General features: G+C 44.3%; 1 protein-coding gene across 5 annotated transcripts in view; it reads right to left on the bottom strand.

Annotated features, from left to right (window-relative positions):
* The window catches only part of fkbp10a (FKBP prolyl isomerase 10a), a 367,658-nt gene that overhangs the window by 302,651 nt on the left and 37,891 nt on the right, over positions 1-27,116 (bottom strand). For all 5 annotated transcript variants that reach the window (XM_089122621.1, XM_089122620.1, XM_089122623.1 and 2 more), the window contains exons 2-4: positions 17,493-17,641; positions 11,448-11,637; positions 7,846-7,991 (exon numbers count right to left, since the gene is read on the bottom strand). In XM_089122621.1, coding sequence (XP_088978747.1) covers positions 7,846-7,991; positions 11,448-11,637; positions 17,493-17,641 — 485 coding nt within the window. The remainder of the gene's footprint in view (positions 1-7,845; positions 7,992-11,447; positions 11,638-17,492; positions 17,642-27,116) is intronic.

Below are 27,116 nucleotides of genomic sequence, written 5' to 3' on the forward strand. Positions count from 1 at the left end.
CCAGAGACCGTCCAGCCAGCGCCAGAGACCGTCCAGCCAGAGCCCGAGACCGTCCCGCCAGCGCCAGAGACCGTCCCGCCAGCGCCAGAGACCGTCCAGCCAGAGCCCGAGACCGTCCAGCCAGAGCCAGAGCCCGAGACCGTCCAGCCAGAGCCCGAGACCGTCCAGCCAGAGCCAGAGCCCGAGACCGTCCAGCCAGAGCCAGAGCCCGAGACCGTCCAGCCAGAGCCAGAGCCCGAGACCGTCTAGCCAGAGCCAGAGCCCGAGACCGTCCAGCCAGAGCCCGAGACCGTCCAGCCAGAGCCCGAGACCGTGATCCCACCCAGCCTCCCTCTCCCACCTCCTCCTATCCATCATGTTTCCACCGTCTCTCCACCACTGCTTGGCAGCCCCACTGCTTCCCCGGAGTGCTTCGAGGAGGTAGAATCGTCGTGGGTCTGCCGGCCACCAACTCCATCTGGGTCAGGGGATCCCCGGTCTCCTCCTCGAACCTCCTCGACCTGGACTCTGCCTCAGCCTTCCGGTCCATCACCTCCACCATGGCTCTTACCTCCCTCAACCCCGCCGTGGCCCCTCAGCCCACCAGCTCCTCCAGGCTTCCTCGTCCCCCCGGTTCCACCTTGGTCCTTCATCGACCCGCCCTCGCCCTGGGACTACCCTCCTCTGGCTTTGCCTCGTCAGTCCATCCTTCGGGCTCTGTTGGGCTCTTCTCTCCCTCCGGCTCCACCTTGGTCCTCGGTCGCTCTGGCTCCGCCGCAGTCTTCAGGATCCCTGTCTTGGCCTCGGTCGCCGGCGCCATCAGTGTCACCATGTCCCTCCAGCCTTCCTACAGCGCCCTGTCTCGTCGGCTCTATGGTTTCACCCTGGTCTCCCCAGTCACCTGCTCCGCCTCCATTAGTCGGCTCCCTGGAGTCGTCTGTCCCGCCTCCTCCATGGCTCCTCCCTCCGTCGTCTCCACCAAGGACACCTGAGGGTCCATCCACTCCGCCCTGGTCTCGCCCTCAGCCTACTCCGCCCTGGTCTCGCCCTCAGCCTGCTCCGCCCTGGCCACGCCCTCAGCCTGCTCCGCCCTGGCCACGCCCTCAGCCTGCTCCGCCCTGGCCACGCCCCGCCCAGCCCCCAGTTGGTCCCCCCTCCTTCCTCTGTTATGCGGCGTGAGGTCACGCCTCCCGGGAGGGGGGAGTTCTGTCACAGTCCTTCGTCTGCACCATCCTGTCTGCGTCTCCAGCACTACACTTCCCATGATCCTCTCGTCTGCACACCTGAACTCACTCCCTCATCAGCCTCCCGTTCAGCGTCCTGTTCATCTGTATCACCTGTCTTCACCTCATTAACCCTGATTCCTCAGTGTATTTAGTTTCCTCTGTTTCATTCTGTCCTTGTCGGTCAATGTTTGATGTTACTCTGTGTACCCCGTCTTCCTGCCTGTATTCAGAATTAAATATACATTGTCTTCATTTGAACCTGGACTCAGCCTGTCCTTCTGCCTGCACACACCGTGACACATGACATCTATTCTAATGCCCAGGTGGCATATACAATTATAAAACTGTAAAAGCAGGCTGTTTAGTTCACATGGTTTAAGATTTGGGAAAATAAAATAAATCCTGTTTTCGATGCTAAAGACTGGAATTTTTTAATGATATTGGTTTATATAATTAAAAAATAATTATTATATATTTCTAATAAAGGGACTGTTGAGATGATCTTTAAGTTTATTCAGCTCCGTATGGAGAGGGATAAGGCTTTCACAGGCGTGAGGAACGGGTTCCTGTTTCCGGCGTGACGATCGAGTCTGTCCCAAAAATAACTCTCAATGCACCCTCGCAGACTCGCGCTAAGGGCTGTCAGGATTCAGACTCGGAAACAGAGGTAAGTGATGAACATAAACGTTTCTTTATTTTTAAACAAAGGTAAGTATTCAGGATTTCAGGTGTTTAGAGGTGATCTTCGGGGAGGATACGTTGCAGGAAGTAATCCAGGTGAGTAAATCCTCTTTAGGAATAACATAAACAATGAGACAGGACAATTACTTTCCTTTTCTCTCTTTCAGCTCTTCTTCGAGCAGACGGGGTGCAGGAAGGATTCCAGGTGAGTAGTTCCTTTTTTAGTGCAGTAAATAGGGAACTAACACAGTTCAGTGATTCTTGCCTTTTCTCTTTACAGAGCATCCATTAGGTGAACGAGACTCGGGGCAGATTCCAGGACACAGAGAACGAGAATCATGGAGCAGATCCTGGGAACATCAGAACGCAGACAGAGAGGTTAGTCTTTTCAGGTGAGTATACATTACTTTTCAGCTCGTAGGATGACTCGGGGAGAAGCAAGTGGAGACTGGTTAGGGTCTTTTCCTGTTGGAGGCTTGACAAGGAGTGAACGTGAACTGGGTGCTTTTGTGCTGGCTGGGAAAGGCGTGCTGAATGGGAACAGGTGCAGGTGATTAGTAATCTGGGGACAGTAATTGTTGCGTGGTGACTTGGGAGGACTCTGATTGGCTCCTGACATTACCCCCCTCCAGAGTCCGTGCCAGCGGAACCTTGGACCTCGACGTCGTGGGGGTCTGCCTCTGGATCGTGGTGCAGGTTTCTCGGGATGTTGAGCATGGAATTCTAGGAGCAGACTGGGATCAAGATCATTCCGAGGTACCCAAATTCTCTCCCCTGGCCCATATCCTTCCCAGTCAATGAGGTACTCGAGTTAACCCCTTCGACGTCGAGAGTCCAAGATCTCTTTAATTAGATAGATGGACTCTGGTTTGATGGGTGGTATAGGGGGATTGTCCTCTGGCTCATCCTCTGTGACTGACTGGGGTACCGGTGGATGATAGGGCTTCAGGAGGGAAACATGAAATGTGGCATGGATGCGGTATTCTGGGCGTAACTGGAGCTGATACGTGACTGGATTAACTTGCTTGACAACTGTAAATGGTCCGATATACTTGGGGTTCAATTTTCGACATGATTGACGAAGTCTAATATCTCGAGTGGACAGCCAGACGAGCTGCTCAGGTTGATACTCTGGATTGGGTCGGCTGCGTTTATCAGCGAACTGTTGCTGCCGATTGACAGCTTGCTGAATGTGGTTGTGCGTCTGATCCCACACCTGTTCGCTCTCTTCAAACCACTTGTTAACTGCAGGAACTTCTGAGGGTTCACCGGACCATGGGAATAACGGAGGCTGATAACCAAGGATGCATTGGAATGGAGTTAACTGAGTGGATGCTTGTCGAAGAGAGTTCTGTGCGTATTCTGCCCAGATGAGATACTTGCTCCAGATGTTCTGGTTGGAGTGGCAGAATGTTCGCAGGAACCGACCGATATCTTGAATTTTTCTCTCTGTCTGTCCATTGGTTTGCGGATGGTACCCTGAAGATAGACTCACCGTCACATTCATTAATGTGAAGAATGCTCGCCAGACTCGAGAAATGAACTGGGGCCCTCTATCGGAGACAATGTCCTCAGGAATACCGAAATTCCGAAAAACATGCTCCATCAACAATTCAGCGGTGTTAAAAGCTGTTGGGAGTCCTTTCAGTGGAATTAACTTGCAAGCTTTTGAAAAGCGATCGATGGCCATGAAGATGCAAGTATTCCCCTCAGAAACTGGAAGGTCGGTGACAAAGTCTACACCGATGTGGGACCAAGGTCTATTCGGGACAGGAAGGGGTACCAATTTCCCCACAGGCAGATTTTCTTGGAACCTTAGAGATTGCACACGGGATACAGCCTTGAATGAATCTGGTGATATCTGATCTCATGGTGGACCACCAATACTTGACTTGCAGGGTGGCTAGGGTCTTGTTTACCCCCGGGTGTCCAGTGGCTACTGAAGAGTGAGCTGATGAAATCAAAGAGGTTCGAAATTCCTCAGGCACGTAGATCTTCCCAGGAGGACATCCGGGGACTCTGGGTTGTTGCTGGGATAGCTCTTGGAGTTGTTCGTTTATCTCCCACTGGATGGGATTCACGAAGAGACTTTCTGGCAGGATAGTTTCGGGTTCTTCAACAGGGATTTCAGAGGCATGAGGACGAGATAGTGCATCTGCTCGGGTATTCTTTGAGCCTGGGCGATAGGCAATCTTAAAATGGAATCGTGTGAAGAATAACGCCCATCGGGCTTGACGTGGGTTCAAACGTTTCGCATCTCTCAGATACTGAAGATTTTTGTGGTCGGTAAGTACTAGGAAAGGGTGTTTTTCTCCCTCTAACCAGTGTCGCCATTCTTCGAATGCAAGTTTCACTGCTAGAAGCTCCAGGTTTCCGATGTCGTAGTTTGCTTCCGCTGGGGAGAACTTTTTCGAGAAGAAGGCACAAGGTAACGGCTTAGAGGAGCAATCGGAACACTGGGATAGAACTCCTCCGACCCTGGTGGTGGATGCATCGACTTCGACCACAAGCGGTCTCTCGGGATCAGGATGATGAAGTAATGGTGCAGTTGTGAAGGCAGACTTCAGGGATGTAAAAGCCTCCTCGGCTTCTGGGGTCCATTTCAAGGTCTTGGGCTTTCCTTTCAGCAACAATGTTAAAGGAGCGGTGAGCAAACTGTACTGGTTGATGAACCGTCTATAGAAATTTGCAAAGCCAAGGAATCTTTGGAGCTCCTTGACTGACGTGGGGCTTGGCCAAGACATGATGGTCTCTGTCTTACTTTTAACCATCTCCACTCCTCGATCACTCAGAACATACCCCAGGAAATCGACAGTGGTTTGATGGAAAGTGCATTTTTCAGCCTTCAGAAATAAGGTGAACTCTCTGAGTCGTTGGAGGACTAGGGACACGTGTCTTTGATGCTCAGCTGGATTCTTGGAGTAGATCAGGATGTCATCGGTGTATACTAGGACAAACTTTCCTAGAAAGTCTCTGAGAACCTCATCCATGAAACTTTGGAACACTGAAGGAGCGTTGACCAAACCATAAGGCATGACAAGGTACTCATAGTGCCCTGCAGGGGTTATGAAAGCTGTTTTCCATTCATCCCCTTCTCGAATCCGGATGAGATTGTACGCACTTCTCAAATCAAGCTTGGAAAACATCCTTGCCTCTCTGAGTTGTTCGAGAGCTGCTGGAATGAGAGGTAACGGGTAGCTGAACTTCACAGTGACTTGATTTAGAGCTCTGTAATCAATACAAGGTCTCAATCTGCCATCTTTCTTGGACACAAAGAAGAAACTAGCTGCTGCGGGAAATGTAGACGGTCGGATATATCCTTGATCTAGAGCCTCCTTGATACATTTCCTCATTGACTCTTGTTCAGGCAGGGACAGGAAGTAGATGCGACCCTTGGGTAGTCGTGCATCAGGGACCAGATGGATAGCACAATCCCATGGTCGGTGCGGTGGTAACTTTGAAGCAGTGACAGGATTAAAAACATTAGAGAACATGGAATAGCAGGCAGGAATATTCGTTGACAGCTTTTCAGTGGGACTCTCAATGGACGTGGAATTCACTGTGATCGATTGGCCTTTGGATTCGTTGAATGGACAAGATGATGGACCCTTGCGGCTAGTGCATTGGCATCCCCATTGTAAGATCTTTCCAGACTCCCAGTTGATTGTTGGTTGATGACAAATTAGCCATGGTCGACCAAGAATGAGATCTGTTTGGCTATTTAGAAGCACAAATGGTTCGAACCATTCTTGATGCGTCTTTTTTACACATAGTTGAATGGGAGTAATCTGGGTAGTAACACTCTTCTTGTTAATCAACTCACCGGTTACGGCATAGATGGCGTAGGTTTTGGGTGTGTTGATCTCTCGCAACTTGAGTCTCTTGCAGAGGTCTCCGGATATAAAGTTTCCCGCTGACCCCGAGTCGACGATAGCTGTCACAGGGATGCAGATTTCTTGAATTTTTAAGGTCACGGGAATTGTGAGAGGTGCTGAAACATGATTATGATCCAGAACTGAGCTTACCATCATTTTCCCAGGTCTAATGGGGCAGTTAAGTCTGAAATGGCCTTTGGTACCGCAGTACATACATAGCTTTAACTCTTTCCGCCGAAGACGTTTAGCCTGGGAAATCTTGAAAGTGTCAACTTGCATTTCTTCGACTTGATTCTCGAATGTGGAACTCTTTATATTCTGTTGAGAAACAGGATGATAGGAGGACTGATCAAGGTAACAACTCTGGTATCTTTAATACAGTATACTCGCATGGCTTGTTGAATTAATTTTTTCGATTCCTAGGTTGTCGTCATAGATGGCCAGCTGGAGGCGTAGGGCTGGATTTAATCCGCGGCGAAACACAGAAATCAGAGCTCTTTCATTCCCTCCACTGTTGGATGCTAGCGTGCGAAATTCCACAGAATACTCAGAGAGGGACCTCTTCCCTTGATGTAACTGTAAGAGCTGTTCTCCGAAAGAGGAATCATCCGCGGGTCATCCGAAAACTTCCTTGAAATGTTTCACGAATTCTTGAACTGACGCAACCACAGGTGATTCCTTCATCCATAATGCCTCAGCCCATTGTAAAGCCGCTCCTGATAGTTGTTGAATGATAAACGCTACCTTCGATCGCTCAGTAGGATAGAGTGAAGCTTGCTGTTCCAGCGCAAGTGAACACTGCAACAAGAATCCGTTGCAATCCTCCACCCGACCAGTGAATGGCGCAGGACGCGACGGGGGACTTGCAAAGCAGGTGATCGAAGAAGCGGCGCTCACGGAAGTACTCATGGGGGAAAACAGGTCTCACGGGGGGAGCGGCGACTGGTGTGGGGCTTGGAGTCACAGCAGGTTGTTTGGAATTCATCATTATCTTCACCTCGTTCTGTTGTTAGGTCAAGCCTTCTGTCAGGATTCAGACTCGGAAACAGAGGTAAGTGATGAACATAAACGTTTCTTTATTTTTAAACAAAGGTAAGTATTCAGGATTTCAGGTGTTTAGAGGTGATCTTCGGGGAGGATATGTGGCAGGAAGTAATCCAGGTGAGTAAATCCTCTTCTTAGGAATAACATAAACGATGAGACAGGACAATTACTTTCCTTTTCTCTCTTTCAGCTCTTCTTCGAGCAGACGGGGTGCAGGAAGGATTCCAGGTGAGTAGATCCTTTTTTAGTTCAGTAAATAGGAAACTAACACAGTTCAGTGATTCTTGCCTTTTCTCTTTACAGAGCATCCATTAGATGAACGAGACTCGGGGCAGATTCCAGGACAAAGAGAACGAGAATCATGGAGCAGATCCTGGGAACATCAGAACACAGACAGAGAGGTTAGTCTTTTCAGGTGAGTATACATTACTTTTCAGCTCGTTGGATGACTCGGGGAGAAGCAAGTGGAGACTGGTTAGGGTCTTTTCCTGTTGGAGGCTTGACAAGGAGTGAACGTGAACTGGGTGCTTTTGTGCTGGCTGGGAAAGGCGTGCTGAATGGGAACAGGTGCAGGTGATTAGTAATCTGGGGACAGTGATCGCTGCGTGGTGACTTGGGAGGACTCTGATTGGCTCCTGACAAGGGCCCTATAGGTCTGCAATACATCACGTCACCGAAGTGTGGACTCTGAGGAAGTCCACAAGTTCGGAGTGTGCCATTTGGGACAGGGCCTAAGAAGAGGACATTCTTTTTCTACTACTTCTTGTTACTAGTTGCTCACTGGTTAGGAGTATTAACGGCACCTATTGTATAAGATGACGTACTAGCTGCCAAAAACCATCTGTTTTAGGGGTGTGTAGACTTTTTATATCCATTGAATAAAAATATAACAATTGTCAAAAAAATCACTCATATACTTTACTATTATTATGCATTATGAATTTTACAGCTGTACAATAAAAATATAATATGATATGTATAATAAATGAGTCAAGAATATGAATCAATATATATCATATAGATGAAAGCAATAATTATACCATATCCTTTGTCATCATAAGCCAAAAATGGTGGGATAATAATTGATCGCCTCTCCCCAACACACATGCCAAGAATGCCTTCCTCCATGCCTTTAATGAGATTGCCCTCTCTCACATATGTGTCGTATGTTGAGTTTTGGAGATGGCTGTGATGATAATTTACAGGCATTATAATAAAAAAAAAACAAGAGATAGAATACAGTATATTAATATCATAATTACATACATTTAACAATTACATACTGTACATACAGTGACCCCAGTAGGCTATGTATTTGGACAATTTCAGTATTCAGTAAAAATGTATTAATATATTTGTGTTATTTATCAAAATATCAAAACAAGTGGCATAGTGGCATTTGTTTAAAAAAATATACAAGCACACCTTTTAATCACAACATTATAGAAAATGAAAAAAATAAAATAAAAAATAACCCGAAGTATTCCCCTCAATAAAGCAAATTCCAACAATACAGAACAGCAGCTGGAGTAAGGTTTGTCTAAAGCCCCTAAAATAATTGTGGAGTGCAAGGCTGTGGGTATGGCGCTCTAGCCTGGCTGCGCCCTCCTACGCACTTCCGCTCAATTTCATTTTACTTCTGTACTACGTCTGGGATCGCTCCATATCCTTAGGTTTCCAGAAACCAATTTTTTGTAGGACCAATCAGCGAATAGAGGGAGTGGCTGAGAAAGATGACGTCGATGTAAGCGCGTCAGTTTCAATTCAGTAATGGCAGCGGAGAAAGACGTGAGAAAAGCTATTCGGTCCGTTGTTGGAAAAGAAACTGCCGAATATACAGAATTTAAAGCCGGATTGTTATCGTCTAACCTCTTGTTGCACAACTGAGGACCAAGTGAAGGAGGCAGAAAGTTTGGAAGTTTGTGCTGGGCAGCTCGTGCACGATGACCGACGGACGGTTTAGCCTGGTGTTCGCGGTGTTCGGAAGCCCCGAGTCCTGGCTGCTAAACTATTGTTGAAGATCCGCTCAGGAGTCATGTCAGTCGCTCATTTTCCCAACTGTAAATTTACTGATTCTTGTGATGAATAGAACATTTTGAGCCCCTTTGTGTTCTCGTGCAGGAGGTTGGTGTGTCAGTTTTACATGTTGTAAATCATACAAATTGGTTGTGATTTTTTAAAAATAATTGTCATAAATAAAAATGTGAAAAACCATACTTTGAAGATATTTGATTTTTAGTTTTAGATGGCAATGGTTGATTTGTTTTACTAAAAAAAATAAATGCCACATAAAAATGTACAAACACATACTTTGAAGACCATAATTAAGGTAATTAAGAAACAATAAGACGTAATATGAAAAATTGTTGTTTATTACACATCTGCAGATAGAGACAGACTGATCATTCACTGTAGCTGCTACAGCATTTGCGGCAGATCAGAAACGACCACAGCGGCGTATTTGTAATGATTAGACACAGCTTCCACCATTGAATGAATATATCACTGTCCTTCGTGTCAAATACATTTCGAATTAATAATTGTTCCTAGATTAACAAAACCTGCGGTGCTCGTTGACTGAAATCCTATTGTAAACATAATCCTCTGATCATTCGGACTTTTTTGTTTCCAGCCATTTCGGCGCGTGACATACGTCACTCACGACACCCCGTTAGCGATTGGCTATGGCAGATCGTGAGTGACTTTGGGCAGATCCAATAGATTTGAACTTTAATAGTGAACCCGCCTACAAGGAAGTAAACGTTTTTCAATGGAGCGGTTCCAGACTCTATGTGGAAATGAAATGAACTAGAGTCTGGTTGAACCAGGCTAATGGCGCTCATGGGATAGTGCAAAATGTTTTACAATACTTATGTGTTGGAGGATTAACATGTATGCATTTGGGGAAGTTAGAATGAATTGGGTGTGCCAATGGGTATACATTTTGATGTGTGCTGGACGGGCTGGTGAGAGATGATGAAGTGGGTTGGCAGGTGATGCTTATTAGTAGATTAACTGATTAGGGTTTGCTGAGTTTTACTGATGTGGAAGCGGTTCGACCTGATTAGAGATAAAACAATATGAAAATTTCATTTCAAATTTAAAAAAAAAAAAAGAAGTGTTTTGTTAGGGTCACTTACAACATAACATATCTACTAACATGTACTTCAATGTTCAAATAAAGTTTCCAGAAAACAAAGTTTTATAAAATGATAAACCTCACATTTCAGCCTTTAAATAATTAAAAAAAAGGCAAAATGTCAAAGTATAGGTGTTTTATCTGCTCCTTAAACAACATAAGCTACCTTATTATTCGAACTGTTTGAACTGTGAGAATTTCAGAAAGCACATTACCTTATTTTCCATCTACCAGTTAACATTTTTGCATTCATCTGTACAAAAACAGTAGACTAAATTTAGACTAAATTAAAATATATGTCTACTCTCTGACAGGTAGCTCTTAAACGGAGGGAAGACTAAAAGCTAATGTCATAGCATCTTTTCTAACACAGACAGTTTCAACTTAGAGATACATTCATATAATAAATTAATTCATACATACAATTTTTCATATAATTTCTCTCTGCACTCAGTCTTCCGTCATGTTTTCACACAAAACAAAACCTACGCAACATGCTGCGCCTGCATGAGATTGTTGCTAACTTTGCTTAATAATGTTGAACAGTATTTATCGTGAGTGTTTTCAATCCCAATAAACAAATACGATTTTAATTTGAATTAAAATATTAAATAATATAGGTTGAATATTGAAATTTGGCTTGGTATTACTTGCTTTGTTTAATGAAAAAGGAAGTGGTTTCATTGTCTATTTATTACCAGCAAATTTGAAAGGGGATGCACTTTTGATCTGGAGTTGATAGTGAGTTTAAAGCAAGAAACCGATGAAAGCTAAACTGAACATTGTGTTGAGTGTATGGGAAGTGTTGATGGAATAGTAGCCTAAGCAGAGAGTGGAGATACATTTGTTAAGTCTATGGTTAAGGGTTGTCTGGTGTCTGGGAGGGTGGGCTAGGTTCTCTAGATACCTTTAATGAGGAGGGAGTTCTGAGGTTTGCTGTGTTTTAAATTAATTTATGAAAAATTTTGATTAAGATAAATTGGATTTAGACAAGAAATGAAAAAGGAAAAGGAAAAAAAAATCAGGAAACTGGAGGTTGTAGATGAGGTGAAATCATTTACAGTCCAGTAGGTTTAGAGGGTTCTTGGCAAGGCGGCTTGTAGAGTGGATTTGAGGGAGATGTCAAGAAGTGGTTTTAGCAGATGATTTGAGGAAAAATTAGGTACCGATGTTGGGGTTGAATTCGCCTCCGAGTTAGGGAGATTTGGTCCTCCAGAGCGGGACCGGAAGACTCGAGGAAAAGAAAATGCTAAATAAAAGGTCGGCAGAGTAGAGAAGGAACTTTGAGTTTTTAAACAGTTTAAGCTGTCTAGGAGGAGATGCAATCAAGATAATTCTGTTATAATTTTCTTGCTTGTTTGCAGATGCCACTTGGTTTGATATTTTGTATATAATGCTATGAAATTCAGACAAATGCTTTATGCACGCAGCACATACAGCAATAGCAATCATTGTTCTCTATATTTTTTTCCCCAAAAAGTCACATTTTTTATTTTGGCCCACCTGGACTCAAACACGTTTCCCACTAACAAAGATCCATTGTAATGATAACGGACAAAGTCAGTGGGCATCACTGTCCGCTTGCAATTCTGCTGTCTGTGAAGCGTGCGAATTTGCACTTTGTCTTCTTTATTCCATAAATCCAGCAAAAGCACATCAAACACCAATGTTGCGTCAGGTGGGATAACTGAACCTAGAGAGAAACACCAGTGTTGAGCTACAGGTACTGTAGTTGGGAGAACAGAACATAGAGAGAGTGTGTAAACTTAATAAAACTTCCAACATCAAGGGCCTAAAATTATAATCAAGTGGACCAATTATTAGAATTAAAGGCAAGAATTGTACAGCTTCAAAGTCATTTCGGTGGTACACAAACTCATGGTAGAGCGAAAAAACAGCAATGCTAGTTTGAGAGGAGTGCCCCCGACAAATCTTGCGAGAATCTCGACATGCTTTACGGCAATGACATATCAACATCAACATATGAACCACCTAAGACACTTGCGCACATTTCAGACGTGACACTCGACGATGGGAAAAGCAAAAAAAAAAAAAAAAAAGAGGTCAGAAGAGACTAGGAAAAGGAAAAGAGAATCTCTCTGCGTGAGGAACCGGACAAGAGTCCCACTCGGTCGGGCTTTTCACTTGTTGGCACAAGCTAAAAAGCACCACTGGATGCAACAGCGATGCTGACCCGAGGCCTCATTTATAACCGTTGCGTACCACAAAACATTCCCTGAAAGAGGCGTACGCCACTTCAGACGCGTACGCCACTTCCGACGTGATTTATAAAAACAAACTTGCCGGAAAAATGTGCGCACCTGCATGTAAACTCTGACCCATGCGTACGAACGTTTTGGAGATGGAGCAGTTTGGCGACACCGATGGTGAGCTCGAGGTAAATGTCTTTTTGGTCACTTTTAGATAGAAAATCTAAAGAAAATTATACAGAAATTATACAGAAAGATAATACAAATATAATTTCACTATCCAAACCTATCACTTGAAGCAAATATCCATCCCTTCTTAAATATCCGCGCCAGCGAGCGTGTTGGGCCGTTTAGTGAAACTGACGCAGATGAAGTAAAACCATAAATCTTCATTATAATTTCATCATAAATACAGTGCATGTTCACAATAACAGTTTAAATAAATAAATGAATGATTACCACGCCTACTTCTTTGGTTTTCATCAACACTCCGCTGACTCCTACTGATCCTGAGCCTATGCAGCTGGGATGGATACGGATTTCTGCCACCGAACGCCAGCGCCGGATCGTCAACCGTCTCTGTCTCTACTGCGGTTCTGACAAGCACTTTGTTACCATGTAAAAGTCAGAGCTCACCAGTCACCAGTCATGAGAGAGAGACTGGTGAGCACATCCTCTCTAGACCCTCTTCCACGCTTACGCACGACGCTGCCTGTTGTTCTCCGCTGGACTAGTTCTTATGCTACCTGTTCCGCTCTGATTGACTCTGGGGCTGAGAGAAATTTTATGGACAAGGACTGGGCCTCCGGGCAGGGTATCCCCCTCGTTAGTCTTCAGGACCCTTTGTCCGTCTTCGCCCTGGATGGCAGCGTTCTCGCCCAGGTTTGCTGTACTACAGCACTGGTGAGTCTCATCGTATCTGGCAACCACACAGAGACAATTTCTTTTTTAATTTTAATTCACCTAACACTCCTTTAGTTTTAGCCCATCCTTGGCTTACCGAACATAATCCCCATATTAATTGGTCTAAGAATTCCATACTCTCCTGGGCTCTTTCCTGCCATGTTAATTGTCTTGTGTCTGCTGTTTCTCCCGTGTCCTCTGTTACTGTCTTTCAGGAGGATCCAGGGGATTTGACCGGGGTTCCCGAGGAGTACTTCGATCTGCGGGTGGTTTTCAGACCTCCCAATCGACCCTACGACTGTAGTATAGAGCTTCTCCCGGGAACCACGCCAACACTCCCGGTCAACACTCCCGCCATGTTCCAGACGCTCATTAAAGATGTTCTCAGGGACATGTTAAATCTGTTCGTGTTCGTTTACCTAGACGATATTCAGATTTTCTCCCCTAGTCTCCAAGTTCATGTACAGCACATTAGACAGGTCCTTCCTCTTAGAGAACCGTCTTTTTGTTAAAGCCGAGAAGTGCACTTTTCCCGACTCCGTTATCTCAGCTCAGGGGATTAGTATGGATCCTGTCAAAGTTCGTGCGGCTATTGACTGGCCTCTCCTTGAGTCTCGTGTTGCTCTTCAGCATTTTTTGGGGTTCGCAAACTTTTATCGATGCTTTATCCAGGGTTCCAGTCAGATAGCGGCTCCCCTCACTGCGAGAACTTTATCTCCCGGTGCAAATTTACGTAGTTTAGCCCCCCTGTTGTACAGCTGACTCTGTTTGTCCTGCGCCCGCAACAAATTCTCCATGGAAAGCCGCCCCAAAGTGTGGAGTTTTGTTCGCAGGTCCAGGACATACTGAATTTCATTTTTACTGTTCGAGGGTCCGTCCTCCCAAACCTCCCTGAGTACGTCCAGCACCCCCCTAGGCTGGCGCCCATAGAGAAGTTCGAAGGGAGAAAATCCCGTGGAGGCTTGGGGGACCTCGCGTACAGCGAACAAGAGGGGTTCTAACCACTTATCCCAATTTGTAGCGTCTTCCCGTACGAACTTACGAATCATGGTTTTCAATGTGCGATTAAACCGTTCTACCAAGCCGCCTGTTTGTGGGTGATAGACGCTGGTCCGGATCGATTTAATGCCCAATAATTCGTACAGTTCGCGAATTGTGCGTGACATAAACGCTGTGCCTTGATCGGTGAGAATCTCTTTCGGGATTCCCACCCGGGAGATTATCTGAAACAGTGCACTCGCAACACTTTTCGCCGAAATGTTGCGAAGCGGCACTGCTTCGGGATATCGCGTTGCATAATCCACCAGGACTAATGCAAAGCGATGTCCCTGCGCAGATCGCTCTAATGGCCCGACGAGGTCCATACCAATTCGTTCGAAGGGGACCTCTACTAGAGGAAGGGGGCTCAAAGGTGCTTTATTATGGGCCGGTGGGTTTACCAACTGACATTCCTGACAAGACGCACACCACCTGCGCACGTTCTCATAAATGCCCGGCCAGAAAAAAACGGGTCAATAGACGATTCAGAGTGGCTGTCTGCCCTAGGTGTCCCGCCATCGGATTACAATGGGCTGCCTGGAATAACATTTCCCGACGGCTTTTTGGAACTAATAACTGTGTTGTATCTTGTTTTGTCTGGGTGTCCTGAGTCACCCGATACAACCTGTCTCTAATTATGGCAAAATAGGGATACGAGAGCAGCTGATCTGGCTGAACCTGCTGTCCGTCGATGACACGGACCTGCTCAAATGCATTTTTGAGCGTGTCATCTCGGGACTGTTCCAGAGGAAAGTCATCGCGGTCCGAAAATATTGTCTTTTCGGACGTACTCGGTTCCTCTGAAACAGCCCCCGATGGTCCCAGTACAGCTTCGCTGGCCTGAACAGTCACCCTCCTCCGGCGCCTTTGTTTTCGCTCAGGAGCACCCGCATATAAATATGCCAATAAGGACTGAAACCCTGGCCAATTGGTCCCCAGAATTAGCGGGTGCCGGAGGCGCGGATTAACTGCCACCTCCACGCTATGTTTTTGTCCCCTAAATTGGATCACGACCGACACGAGGGGATACCCCACCACCTCGCCGTGCACACACCGCACCATAACCTTGCGGCTCTTATCCAATGCCACTGACTGAATTGAGGTCTGGTTACAACCCGAATCCACCAAAGCCTGATACGTACCCCCCTTAATACTCACATGTATTTGGTACAGCCCAGACAGATCGGGGGCAGCCGGTGGCTTGTAGGGGACCCTGATGAAGGTGTCCACTTCCATCAGTGGACACCTATTGATGAAATGACCCGGGTCCCCACAGCGCCAGTAGGCCGGCCCAGGCCTCTCCGCCACTCCGGATGTGGGTCAAGGGGCTGGCGAGAGGAGAATGCGGGGCCAGGGACTGAAGTGGCGCCCCCAGCAGATGGCACTCCCCGGGGCGGAGCGCACGGCGCAGGAACCGGTTCAGCCGCGGGACCGGATCTCCAGCGGGACGCCGGGCGCGGTGGAACATCGCCTCGGGACCCGGGAGCAGGGACAGGGCGAGAGAGAGGGGGAGAGGAGAGAGAGAGGATGATGGTGAGGGGTCGCCGACCCCCGGGCACGCCACCAGCTGATCCTCTGACCACTTCCCAGCCGCGGCCGATCTCTCGAAGAGGTCCAAGAAGGCCTCGGGATCGTCGAGAGGTCCCATCTTGTGCAGTGTTGGGGCCACGGCCGGGACCCCCTGGCCTACCCAGCTCCGGAACTCCCATTGCCCCTGAAGGAGCGCGTCGAACCGGCGTTCTTGCTGCTATTCCATCTTCAGCAGGGCTGCCTGATGTTGTTGGTGGAGTCCCGCGAGCGCCTGGATAATCTCCGCAAACGGCGAGGACAGAAGGTTTCTGGCGGCGGCCTCTCCTTCCATCCCGGGTTTTCGGCACCAGTGTGATGAAGTTCAGGTTCAGTGTGGGTGATGGAAGGAGACAAGGGTCGGCGAATAGAGGAGCTTGTGTGTTTTTATTTTCGTATCTCTTTCCACGGCGCCTCAGCGCTCTTCACAATAAACTCTTAAAATAAAATAAAACAAACACTATAAATCAAAAACTCTTTCCCGCTGTACACAGCTTTCTCAGGTTTCCTGCAGCAAGGCTGGGTCGGGACCACCCGCCTGCAAATCATGGAGTGTCTTTGCCTGATGGACTTGCAAAAGCGCCATGGCATGCAGGGCGGAGGCGGCGTCTCCACATGCTATGTAGATATCCCTGGTCAGACCAGAGGAAAACCTACAGGCACAGGAAGGGAGTGAAGGGGCACCCCGCCAAGTGGAAGCGGTCTTCGGACACAGCTGCATCGCAACCGAACGCTCCACTGGGGGGATTCCCTCGTACCCGTGTGCAGCCCCGCTGTCCCTCGTACCCCCGCTGCAGCCCCAGGGTGGTGAGGAAGGAGGAGTGAAGTTGTCTAACAACATCTGATCCTCAGGCGGCGCCCCGAAGGAAACAACTGGAATTTCTGGGGTCTCCGAATGCTCCACCGGAAGCACAAATGGCAGCGAGTTAGTAGAGGTGTGAGAAGTCCGATAGGATCTTTCACCATCCTCATTCGCTCACCAACAGGAATCACCGAAGTAGCCACCTGCTGAACTGAACCAGCAGACGAACTAGATCGGGGATTATCTGAAGATTATCTGACTCCCCCATGTTTCAGGGTCCTCAGTCTCGAGCACAGCATCGCGAGAGTCATATTCCCGCAATGAGAACATGACTCATCCACAAATGCTGCCTCAAGCATCATTTGTGCACTAAGCCCAAGCACGAGAGGCAGTGTTTGTGGCCATCTACCTGAGGGAGAAGTCGACCACATCCAGAAACGCACGTATGAGACGACATCCTGAAAAGGACGCGCACCCGTGATACTCTTTTAGGAGATGGAAAGTGCTCTGATGTGCCAAAGCACTGAGGGATCGCTGCGGCAGGTCACGGGGAAAACTGCAAGCCCGTGAGCTGCACTCAGTTGCGAGGATTGCTGAAGCACCATCACACCAGCAACCAGAGGACCCTCTCTCTCTCTCCCGAGATCCCAGCAAGGAACAGCAGTCAGAAACTGTGAGGCTCCGAACAAAAAAGCATCATGCAATGTTTACTTCCGCCTTTTATACCCACGCTGGTAGGCAGCTTGCGGAATGCAAATTTTGTATGACAATTTTTAGTGGCTCGTTTTTAATTCTCTCGAAGGCAATAGGCTCCCTAGCTTGATCCCAATTCCTCAGACGACACGTCGGAGTTCCCAGGATGAAAGGGAACAGGGGTTTACAGATAAGTAAATTGTGTGAAAAATACTGTTTTTTTACACATGAATCATGAACACATGTTATATTGCACACTGTAAACACAATCAAAGCTTCAAAAACATGAAGAACAGGACCTTTAAGGCGAAAAAAAAAACAAAAGACAGTGTTTACCAGCTCCCAAGACTCCATAAGCCAGGTGAGGAGGTACGGTGATCTTCCTTCGCTCGTTTACACACATGCCCTGAACTCCTTTATCCAAACCTGGAATGACTTTAGATTCCACACCCACCTGCCCCACAAATGGAAAACCCTTATCCAGGCTGAGAGAGAGAGAGAGAGAGAGAGAGAGACAGACAGAGAGAGAGAATTTAAGATTACTTCATTTACAAAAACATTCAAGATATAACATTATATATATATATATATATATATATATAACTTGCATTTTTATTAAGTTTTAAGATATAACATTTTTAGTAAAAAAAAAAAAATTCAAAGCAGCTAGAAGGAGTGCAATGGATAGAATGGAGAGATTTTGAATTTAGAAAAAAAAAAACCTTTTCTAATTTTTTTGTAAAATTAAAGCTGCAATCAGCATCTATAGGGCTTCAAACATTTAAGGCCTTTAACCCTCTGGGGTCGACAAACGCGCCGGTGTGTTTTGCGAAAAAAATTTTCAATTAGCAGCAAAATAGACTTAAATACGCTGTCATTTTTGGTCATACAGATTTAAAACATGAAAAAATAAACTGTTAAATGTCTAATTAGATGTTTTGAAAAACATTTTCTGCTTTGAATTTCTAAAAATCACAGCTTCATCGGAATGTTATGAAACTTGGCGACTTTTATGGCATTATGTATGTGAAAACAAAAAAAATATTGAGGTCAGGATCGAGCATGCTAAGTGGTCGTAAAAAAAAATTTGACTATTTTGGTCTACGGTCAAAAATGACTGACCCAGAGGAAATGAATCAGAAATTGACAAAATATAAACATTTACCGAATTTTTTTTTCACTATTTTTTTAATGTAGCATAGTATAAATATTGTATATAGTTTTCTTATTTCTTTCACTGTAGCTTGTTGATTATTGCTGTTATAACTGTTGCCTTTATAACTGTTCACCATTATATGTTTCAAAGACTTGCACAAATATACATGTTCATTATCTTTACACTATATAGCATAAATATAAATATTGTATATAGTTAATATAGTAGTTTCTATTTTTCATCTTTAGCTTGTTTATTATTGCTGTTTTCTTTTTTACTGTTCACTGTTTTGCTATATTCAGTGACAAACACAAATGTTCATTATATAGACATGTTCATTAAATATTATTTTACATAGTGCTATAATTGAATGAATTGCTTGAATAATTTATAATAAATGAATAATTTTTTGTTACAAATTCTGAATAAAAAAATGGGTATAAAATTTGCTTCTTGTCAAGCTTTTCTTTCTAACACAATGTTTAAGTTTGACTGTAATCAAAATGCAAAAACTAACACTTTAAATCAATATTTCTAATATATATATATATATATATATATATATATATATATATATATAAAGAAAAAGCATATTTAAATATGTATTCAAATCCACCGAGAAAAAAGAAAAAGAAAAAAAAAAGTAAAAAAGTCCAAAAACAACTGGGGAATTCACATGCCTCTCCATAGAGATGTAGATGCCATCTAATGGTTACACCATGGTCCTACTCTTTCTCTCCATACTCCCACCAGATGGTGGTAATCAGCTTAAAGGGTTAGTTCACCCAAAAATGAAAATTAAGTCATTAATTACTCACCCCCATGCTGTTCCAACCCCGTAAGACCTTCGTTCATCTTCGGAACACAAATAAAGATATTTTTTAATTTAATCTGAGAGCTGTATCACTCTTCCATTGGCTTCCTAAGGGACTGGCTCTTGACGGCCCATAAAGTCATTTAAGAAAATGTTTAAATGTTCCATGTGCCTACAGTGGCTCAATTATAAGTTTATCAAGCGACGAGACTACTTTTTGTGCGAAAAAAAAACATAAATAACGGCTTTATTTGACTATTCCATTAATTCCTTATTGGCGCATGCGCGAGAACTGAGACGAGGACGATCTCCTTCGACTTGTTACCGGCTGCTCACCGCTTAGGAGTTTTACCGCCCCCTACCGTATAAGATGATGTGCTGATATAGCTGGAAGTGCAAAACTTTCTGTTTACAAGCAGAGGAAGATGCGCGCTGTACATACGCTTTTCAATTAGCGTATTTTCCGCAATACAAGGTGCACTTAAAAGCCTTTAATCTTCTCAAAAAACGACAGTGTGCCTTATTATCATCTTATACGGTAGGGGGCGGTAAAACTCCTAAGCGGTGAGCAGCCGGTAACAAGAAGTGGTCGAATGAGAACGTCCTCGTCTCAGTTCTCGCGCATGCGCCAATAAGGAAGTAATGGAATAGTCGAATAAAGCCGTTATTTATGTTTTTTTCGCACAAAAAGTAGTCTCGTCGCTTGATAAACTTATAATTGAGCCGCTGTAGGCACATGGAACATTTAAACATTTTCTTTAATGACTTTATGGGCCGTCAAGAGCCAGTCCCTTAGGAAGCCAATGGAAGAGTGATACAGCTCTCAGATTCAATCAAAAATATCTTTATTTGTGTTCCGAAGATGAACGAAGGTCTTACGGGGTTGGAACAGCATGGGAGTGAGTAATTAATAACTTAATTTTCATTTTTGGGTGAACTAACCCTTTAAAACATTTTTTTTTGAAGGCCTAGACTCTATATTAAACGAAAATACTGCCTAAAAAATCATAGACTATATATAAATATTAGGGATGCACCGAAATGAAAATTCTTGGCCGAAACCGAAAACCGAAAAAGAGGAAACCAAGGCCGAAAACCGAAAACCGAAACACCGAAAGAAATTATGCCAATTATTAGTATAATTGCATTTATTATGGCTATGACTGTGTACAAACTTTACTAAAATCAAGGCATTGCAATTGCATAAATTAATATAACATTTTCAAAGAATAAATCAATTACAAATTATGCAAATATTTATTTAGCACAATGCACAGTATAAAATAAAATTCAAACTAAAATGTTTAACTTGACCCCACTCATGTGTGCACTAAATAATAATCTACTGGCCTGCAGAAAGGTTTTAAAATGAAATGTTCTCTCAAAAACAAAGCCGAGCCCAAACTTCTCATCACACTAGCACCCAGTTTGCACGTCTAAATTAAGTTTCTTACATTTTAAAAATTTAGCATACAATAGCATAAAAAGCCTTTTTAAATGAACAATGGTCCATGTTTAATACAAATGTACATGAAACTTAATGAAACATGTTTAGTGAATGTAGAAAATATTTAATTTAGTTCTATACATACATGTTCCCAAATATACATATTTTTTTGTAATGTCACAAGTAATAATCTCAGGGTTTACTGGGTTTTACATGATTATTTTTGTATTGGTGGTGGAATACTAAAAAAATAAACATTGTCATGTATTTATCTGTCTTCTTCTCACCGATTCCTGATGGTTAGAGAGGAGGACAGTTACTTGAGTCGTCCCCTGTCGTTTCAAGGAGTAGTACAACGGAGAGCGCGTCAAGTATAAACGCCTCGACCGTTTGGAGCGGTGCACGCGCTGTTTGTGGAGACTCGCGCTGCCTTTCGCCTGCCTCCGCAGCGCGAGTCTTAATTATAATTTTTAATTGTTTCATCCACCTATATCTGCTCTAACAATGCGTGCCGCCATGACGACGACTCCGGTTGTGAGCGGGTCAAGAGCGGTGCGCGCGCTGTCTGTGGAGACTCGCGCTGCCTTGTTTATACTTTCGCCTGCCTCCGCAGCGCGAGTCTCCACAGACAGCGCGCGTACCGCTCTTGACCCGCTCGCATCCTGACTCGTCGTCATGGCGGCGCGCATTGTTTAGAGCAGATATAGGTGGATAAACAAGGTTTCCGTCTCATCGCGGGTTCAGATACACTGAAATACGTCCACACCGCAGACATGTTGCTTCAGACAAGCACGTGCATGTCGCGGTTTCTGTTTGCGTCATCACAACATTTCGGCCGTATTGTTTCGGTGATAAAAGTCTTTCGGCCGAAAACCGAAAATGCACTTTTGGGCCATTTTCGGACGAAAATTTTCGGCGGCCGAATATTCGGTGCATCCCTAATAAATATATATATATATACACATACACACACACAATATTTTAATAATTAAAATGGCAAAAATAGACCATAAATATGAATAAATTCAATCAAATTCTCTCAAAATGCAAAATTAAAAAGAATAGATATTATAGAACAAAAATTAATTGCATTGGTTTTACTGGGATGGAGGAAGTTTCACTTCTTAGGTCTCCGGTCACTTCTGACCGGATAGGCCCAGGAAGTGACTCCGAAAGGAAGACCGTCTGAGGGGTAAGTGTCCACTTATCAAAATAAAACTTTGTGCTTTTGGTAAAAAAATAAAATAAACGGGTGTGCTTTCTGCCTCTTCGTCTCGTGAATCGTCTCGTTTCGTGAATATTATTTTCTGGAGCATGTCTCTAAACTTAAACAAAACTCTGCAAATACTATTCACCCAGACATGGGCTAAATATCTTTATAATCATTTAAATGTGTACTTTTAAATGATCTAATTCAAAACTAAAACAAATATTCTCTGTTTCTCTACTCTATATAAAAAGAGAGATGGTCAGTCGTTCTCATTTCAACTCATTATAGCTCATTAAGGCCCCATCCACACTAGTGCGTTTTCGTTTAAAAATGGGGACCTTTTGCTACGTTTGCACCTCCCGTCCAGACTAAAACAGAAAAACTAAGAAGTTTAGAAATGCTGCAGCTCCGTTTTGCGTTTTGAATCTCCGGAGGGCGTTTTAGTGTAGACGGGACAAAACGGAGGAGTTATAGAAACGCTGACGCAGAGGCTGACGCTCAGCTCTATGATTGGGTGTCATCAGTCATGACATATCCTTCCCTGATTTGTCAGCCCTGATTTGTCAGCCACTGTTTACACCGGCACGCGCATGCCCAGTGTTGGTGAATGGTCACGTGATCCGCGTTTTCAGTCGTTTTAATGTGGACGGAGACCAGTTCTAATACGCAGATAAAACGCTGGTGTGGATGGAGATTATATTCGTTTTAATTCTCAGATTTTAAATAAACACGCAGTAGTGTGGACGGGGCCTAAGTGTTAAAGGGATACTCCACCGGGTTTTCATATTAAACTATGTTATTCCCTTAATTAAGACGAGCTGATGCCTCTCGTCTCAGTGCGTGCACTCTATCGCTCTGTATTGCAGCAAAACTATGTTAGCACTTAGCTTAGCCCAATGCATTAAATATGGGCCCAAAAGAGAAGCGACCAAACACTTCCTCGTTTTCCCTATTTAAACACAGTTACTCGATTAGTGTAACTCAACCTAGGCTGGTGACACAAAATAAAATGTTGTGTTTTTCTAAGCGTTTAAAATTGATGACTATATTGTATGGCGGAACCATAAAAAAGTGCTTTAGAGCACTTCAACTTGACGCAATAATACCTTCACTCGTGAAAAGTCCTCTTACCGGCTGTGTCTGTGTCTGTAGAAATGAACACTGATCTGTGGGCATTTTATTACACTCATAACACCATCGGCTGTGGCCGGAATACTAGAAAATACTACACTGCTTATATGAATTTATCTGGGTTACCTTAGAAACGGCATTTGTGTGCAGGCAAGTGTCCGCATTGGTCGAGCACCCCTCCTCCTTTAGCTCACGCCAGCGAGCAAAGCGAAAGCTGGACCAATATGTTAATCCTCGTCCTGGCTTTTAATTTGTCACTCTCCCCATTTCTTTTTTAGTTTCCTCTAATAAAACCGTTGCCTTCTTCCTTGTAGCTGTTGTTCGGCGTGACGAAAACATACGGGCGGCAATCAAACGCGAGTTGAGCACTAACGTTAGATTCTGAGGAAGTTATGGGTGGTGGGGGAAGTGACGTATGCCGTAAAGCGGTCAAATTTTGTAGTTCTTTTTGTGCTCGGGTTCCTACCCGAAACTCGAAGTTACAAAGTGCAAGTAAAAGTGATACAGACACCTTCAGGAGACGGCAGACACGTCATTCAACCTATTGTAAGTCGATCTACCATCTCAATGGGTTTTGGTAATATATTATAAAGGTTGAAGAGTTCCAGAGGAACGTTGAAGAGGAAGTCTGTTATAACTTCAGCATACATTAACTGATCTTGATGAAACTTCAGCAGTGTGTTCGCTGTAAGAGGACGATCACATGGATGGGACTATTGTGAGTCAAAGTTATAGCGCCACCAACTGGCAGCAGGAAGTGTGTCATTTTCAAAATATTTTGAAATCACCCTCTAATTTTAACTCGATTTGCTTCAAACTTCATCTGTATACTGCAAATACACAGCAGATGAAGACCTGTGAATGGATTCTTGATATCTTTGAAACTGTTGCCGTGGCAACGCATCAAACTTTACCATTCTTTTAGGATGCTTTTGAGACTCTAAGCATGCTTTAAATTGCATGAAACTCGACAGACACATCACATTTATTAGCCAGTAGATATGTGAAAAGTTTCAGAAACGGGCGTGGTGAGGGCTCAGTAGCGCCACCTTTTGACAAAAGTGGGGTTGTTAGTTTTATCTACAGTTCTACATAAAAATCGGTATGTATATTGTACTCCTCGAGCCGGACAACTTTCTAATTGACACTCATTAGCTAGGACCCACAGAAAGTCAGATATGTTTGTTTGAATGTAGAGAAAATCTCAGAATTTTGCCAGTCTCTCAGTGTCCCTCTGTGTGAGTGAGAGGAGGGGCGCCTGTCAGGTTAATTTTAACCCTTTATGTGCTGTGTGCGACTTCTCTGGCATTTTCGGGGGCCTTTGTGAAACTTTGCACACGGGTCAGAACCCTTGGCCATCAGGGCCGGGCTGAAGCTGGTAACCGGGCGTGGCAGGGCGGCTCGACAGCGCCCCCTGGACTGGGATTCGAACATTTGTCCATAAATCAAACACACTTGCATGAATTAATATGAAACTCGGTACAATTATAGATCACATCAGGCCAAACAACTTTCGTGCTCTAAGTTTTACGACAGTTCAAATGGAAGTTGGGAATTATGGGTTGTTTAAATAGTTGTCCTAGGAGAAATACATCAAATTACAATGCATGTGTTTACCAATCACAACCAAACTCGGTGGGCATGAAGTCAAGACATTGAGGATGCTCAATTCCGGACGGATTTTTGATATCTCGAACGGTCTGGCCGTGGCGAGGAAATGAATTTTATGACTAAAAAAGGACACATAAAGTGTGTTATAACTTTGCTCATTTTACCTACAGTTACAAAACTTACCACGTATATTGTTCTCGTCAAGCCGATCAACTTTCCAATTTAAAGTCATTCGCTCTGAGCAACAGAAAGTCAGATATTGTAGTTTGAATGGATTTATTTCCCCTGCGATTCTCTCTCTCTCTCTCTCTCTCTCTCTCTCTCTCTCTTTATGTGTGTGTGTGTGTGTGTGGCTGGCTGCGATTTTTCCTACAAGTCCTTGTCTCTAAGTCCTTGTCTTTTTGCATAACAATTTTTTTAAATGACAAAATAGGCATATAACCCCCATCTTTTAAATGTATAGTTTACTTTAAATAAAAGTAAGATTGTATTTGTAATTGAAGCTGAATGAATTTAAAATTCATGTGCTATATTTCAATATATTTGTTTTCCTTAAGATTTTAAAACACTAACTTCATTCTTATCTGAATTACAAATATTTGTTTCTGTATAAAATAATACTCTGACTAAAAACACATTTGATGTTTTTTTTATGTGTGTGTGTGTGTGTGTGTGCATGTGTGTGTGTGTGTATAGGGTGCAAATCAAACAGCTCATTCTCAGACTACACAGCAAACAGCCTTAGTTTTTAGTGCTTTGTTTGAGGTTTTTAGTGCTCTGTCCTATCTATTATCAACTTATAATAGATAGAACAGAACAAGAAAGGCAATTAATAATCTGTCATTGCGTCACTGCATTATGATATGAAAGGCTCAGTACAGTGTGGCACAAAGCGCTTATGCGCATCTTGAGTGGAGAATGATGCGCTTAAAGACACATGGAATTACAGCGCACAGCGCATCGAGTCCGCATTGATGCAAGCTCTACAATACACTTCTTTTCGACAGTCAAAGCGGGGGTTACGTTTTTGCACGTCGTACAGAATAACCCTAAAGGCAACAAGGTGGCAGTGCCACCGGCTTTATATTAAATATAAATATAGCTGTGAGCAGCGATAAAGGGCCAAAGCGGCGGTACCACCATCCCAGTGCCTTTAGGTAACTAAATGCATCGGGGTTGCGGTGCCACCGGCTTGGGCCCGCAATTGCTGCTCGCAGCTATACTTTTTCTTTTTCTGCAAAGTAAGCGCATTTTTGCGGCAGCAACATGCTCAAAAACTCACCAAATTTGGCACGCATGTCAGGACTGGTGAAAAATTGTGTATTTTGCGGGTTTCGCGGATGGGCGTGGCAAAATGGCACGCTAGCGCTACCTAGAAAATTGAAAAAAATTAGCCCCTCGTCCACGTTCAACCTACAAGCACGAAATTTGGTGGGGACGTGTATCGTATCAAGACGCACAAAAAAGCCTCAAGAACCCATACCCTAAACTCAACAGGAAGTCGACCATTTTGAATTTGGCGCCCATTTTGGGACGGTTTACACATTCAGTACTTTAACAAACTCCTCCTAGGGATTTAGTCGGATCGACTTCAAATTTATGCTGTGCCTTCGAAAGGCATTGACGATGTAAAGTTGTGCTTTCTGCGCGTTTTTGTCGATGGGCGTGTCCGTGGGGTCGATGATTCGCCATTAACAGGAAGTTGTAGTAACTTGGCTGTAAATGCCCAGATCTGCATGAAATTTTACACATTTGACAAGAGTCCCGACCTGAAGAAATCTACATGCCGACTTTCACCCACATTCATAGTGCCATCTGCTGGCAACAGAAAGTGACCTTTAATGAAGCAGCCCCCACCGCATGTTTGACCGACATAAACAAAATTTCTGTGGTACATCTACCATGTCCAGATGCACAGAAAAGCCTCCTGGAGCAATGCCCTAAACTCGACAGGAAGTCTGCCATTTCTAATTTTACCGCCATTTTTGGATGATTTACACACTATGTACTTTAACGAACTCCTCCTAGGGATTTAGTCAGATCGACTTCAAATTTCTACTGTGCCTTCTAAAGGCATTGATGATGTAAAGTTGTGCTATCTGCGCATTTTCGTCAAAGGGCGTGTCCGTGGCGTCGATTAATCACCATGAAAGAGGAAGTTGTAGTAACTTGGCTGTAAATGCCCAGATCTGCACGAAATTTTACACATTTGACAAGAGTCCAGCCCTGAACAAATCTACATGCAGACATTCACCCACGGTCATAGCGCCACCTGCTGGCAACAGGAAGTGACCTTCAACAAAACAGCGTACCAAATGGACAGCCACACTGGCTGAGCTGCAGAATATGCAACGCGGCCGCCTCACACCCCGACGTGCCTCAGGTGCGAGGGCCCGCCTATCGCTGCTTGCAGCTTTAATTAGGGCCCGAGCACTAACAGTGCGAGGACCCTATTGAAACTGTTAGGGTTATTAGGGCCCGAGCACTAACAGTGCGAGGACCCTATTGAAACTGTTAGGGTAATTAGGGCCCGAGCACTAACAGTGCGAGGACCCTATTGAAACTGTTAGGATTATTATTATTTATTTATT

This window comes from Pimephales promelas, chromosome 18, assembly GCF_988280905.1.
Source record: "Pimephales promelas chromosome 18, fPimPro1.hap1.1, whole genome shotgun sequence".
Lineage (NCBI taxonomy): Eukaryota > Metazoa > Chordata > Actinopteri > Cypriniformes > Leuciscidae > Pimephales > Pimephales promelas.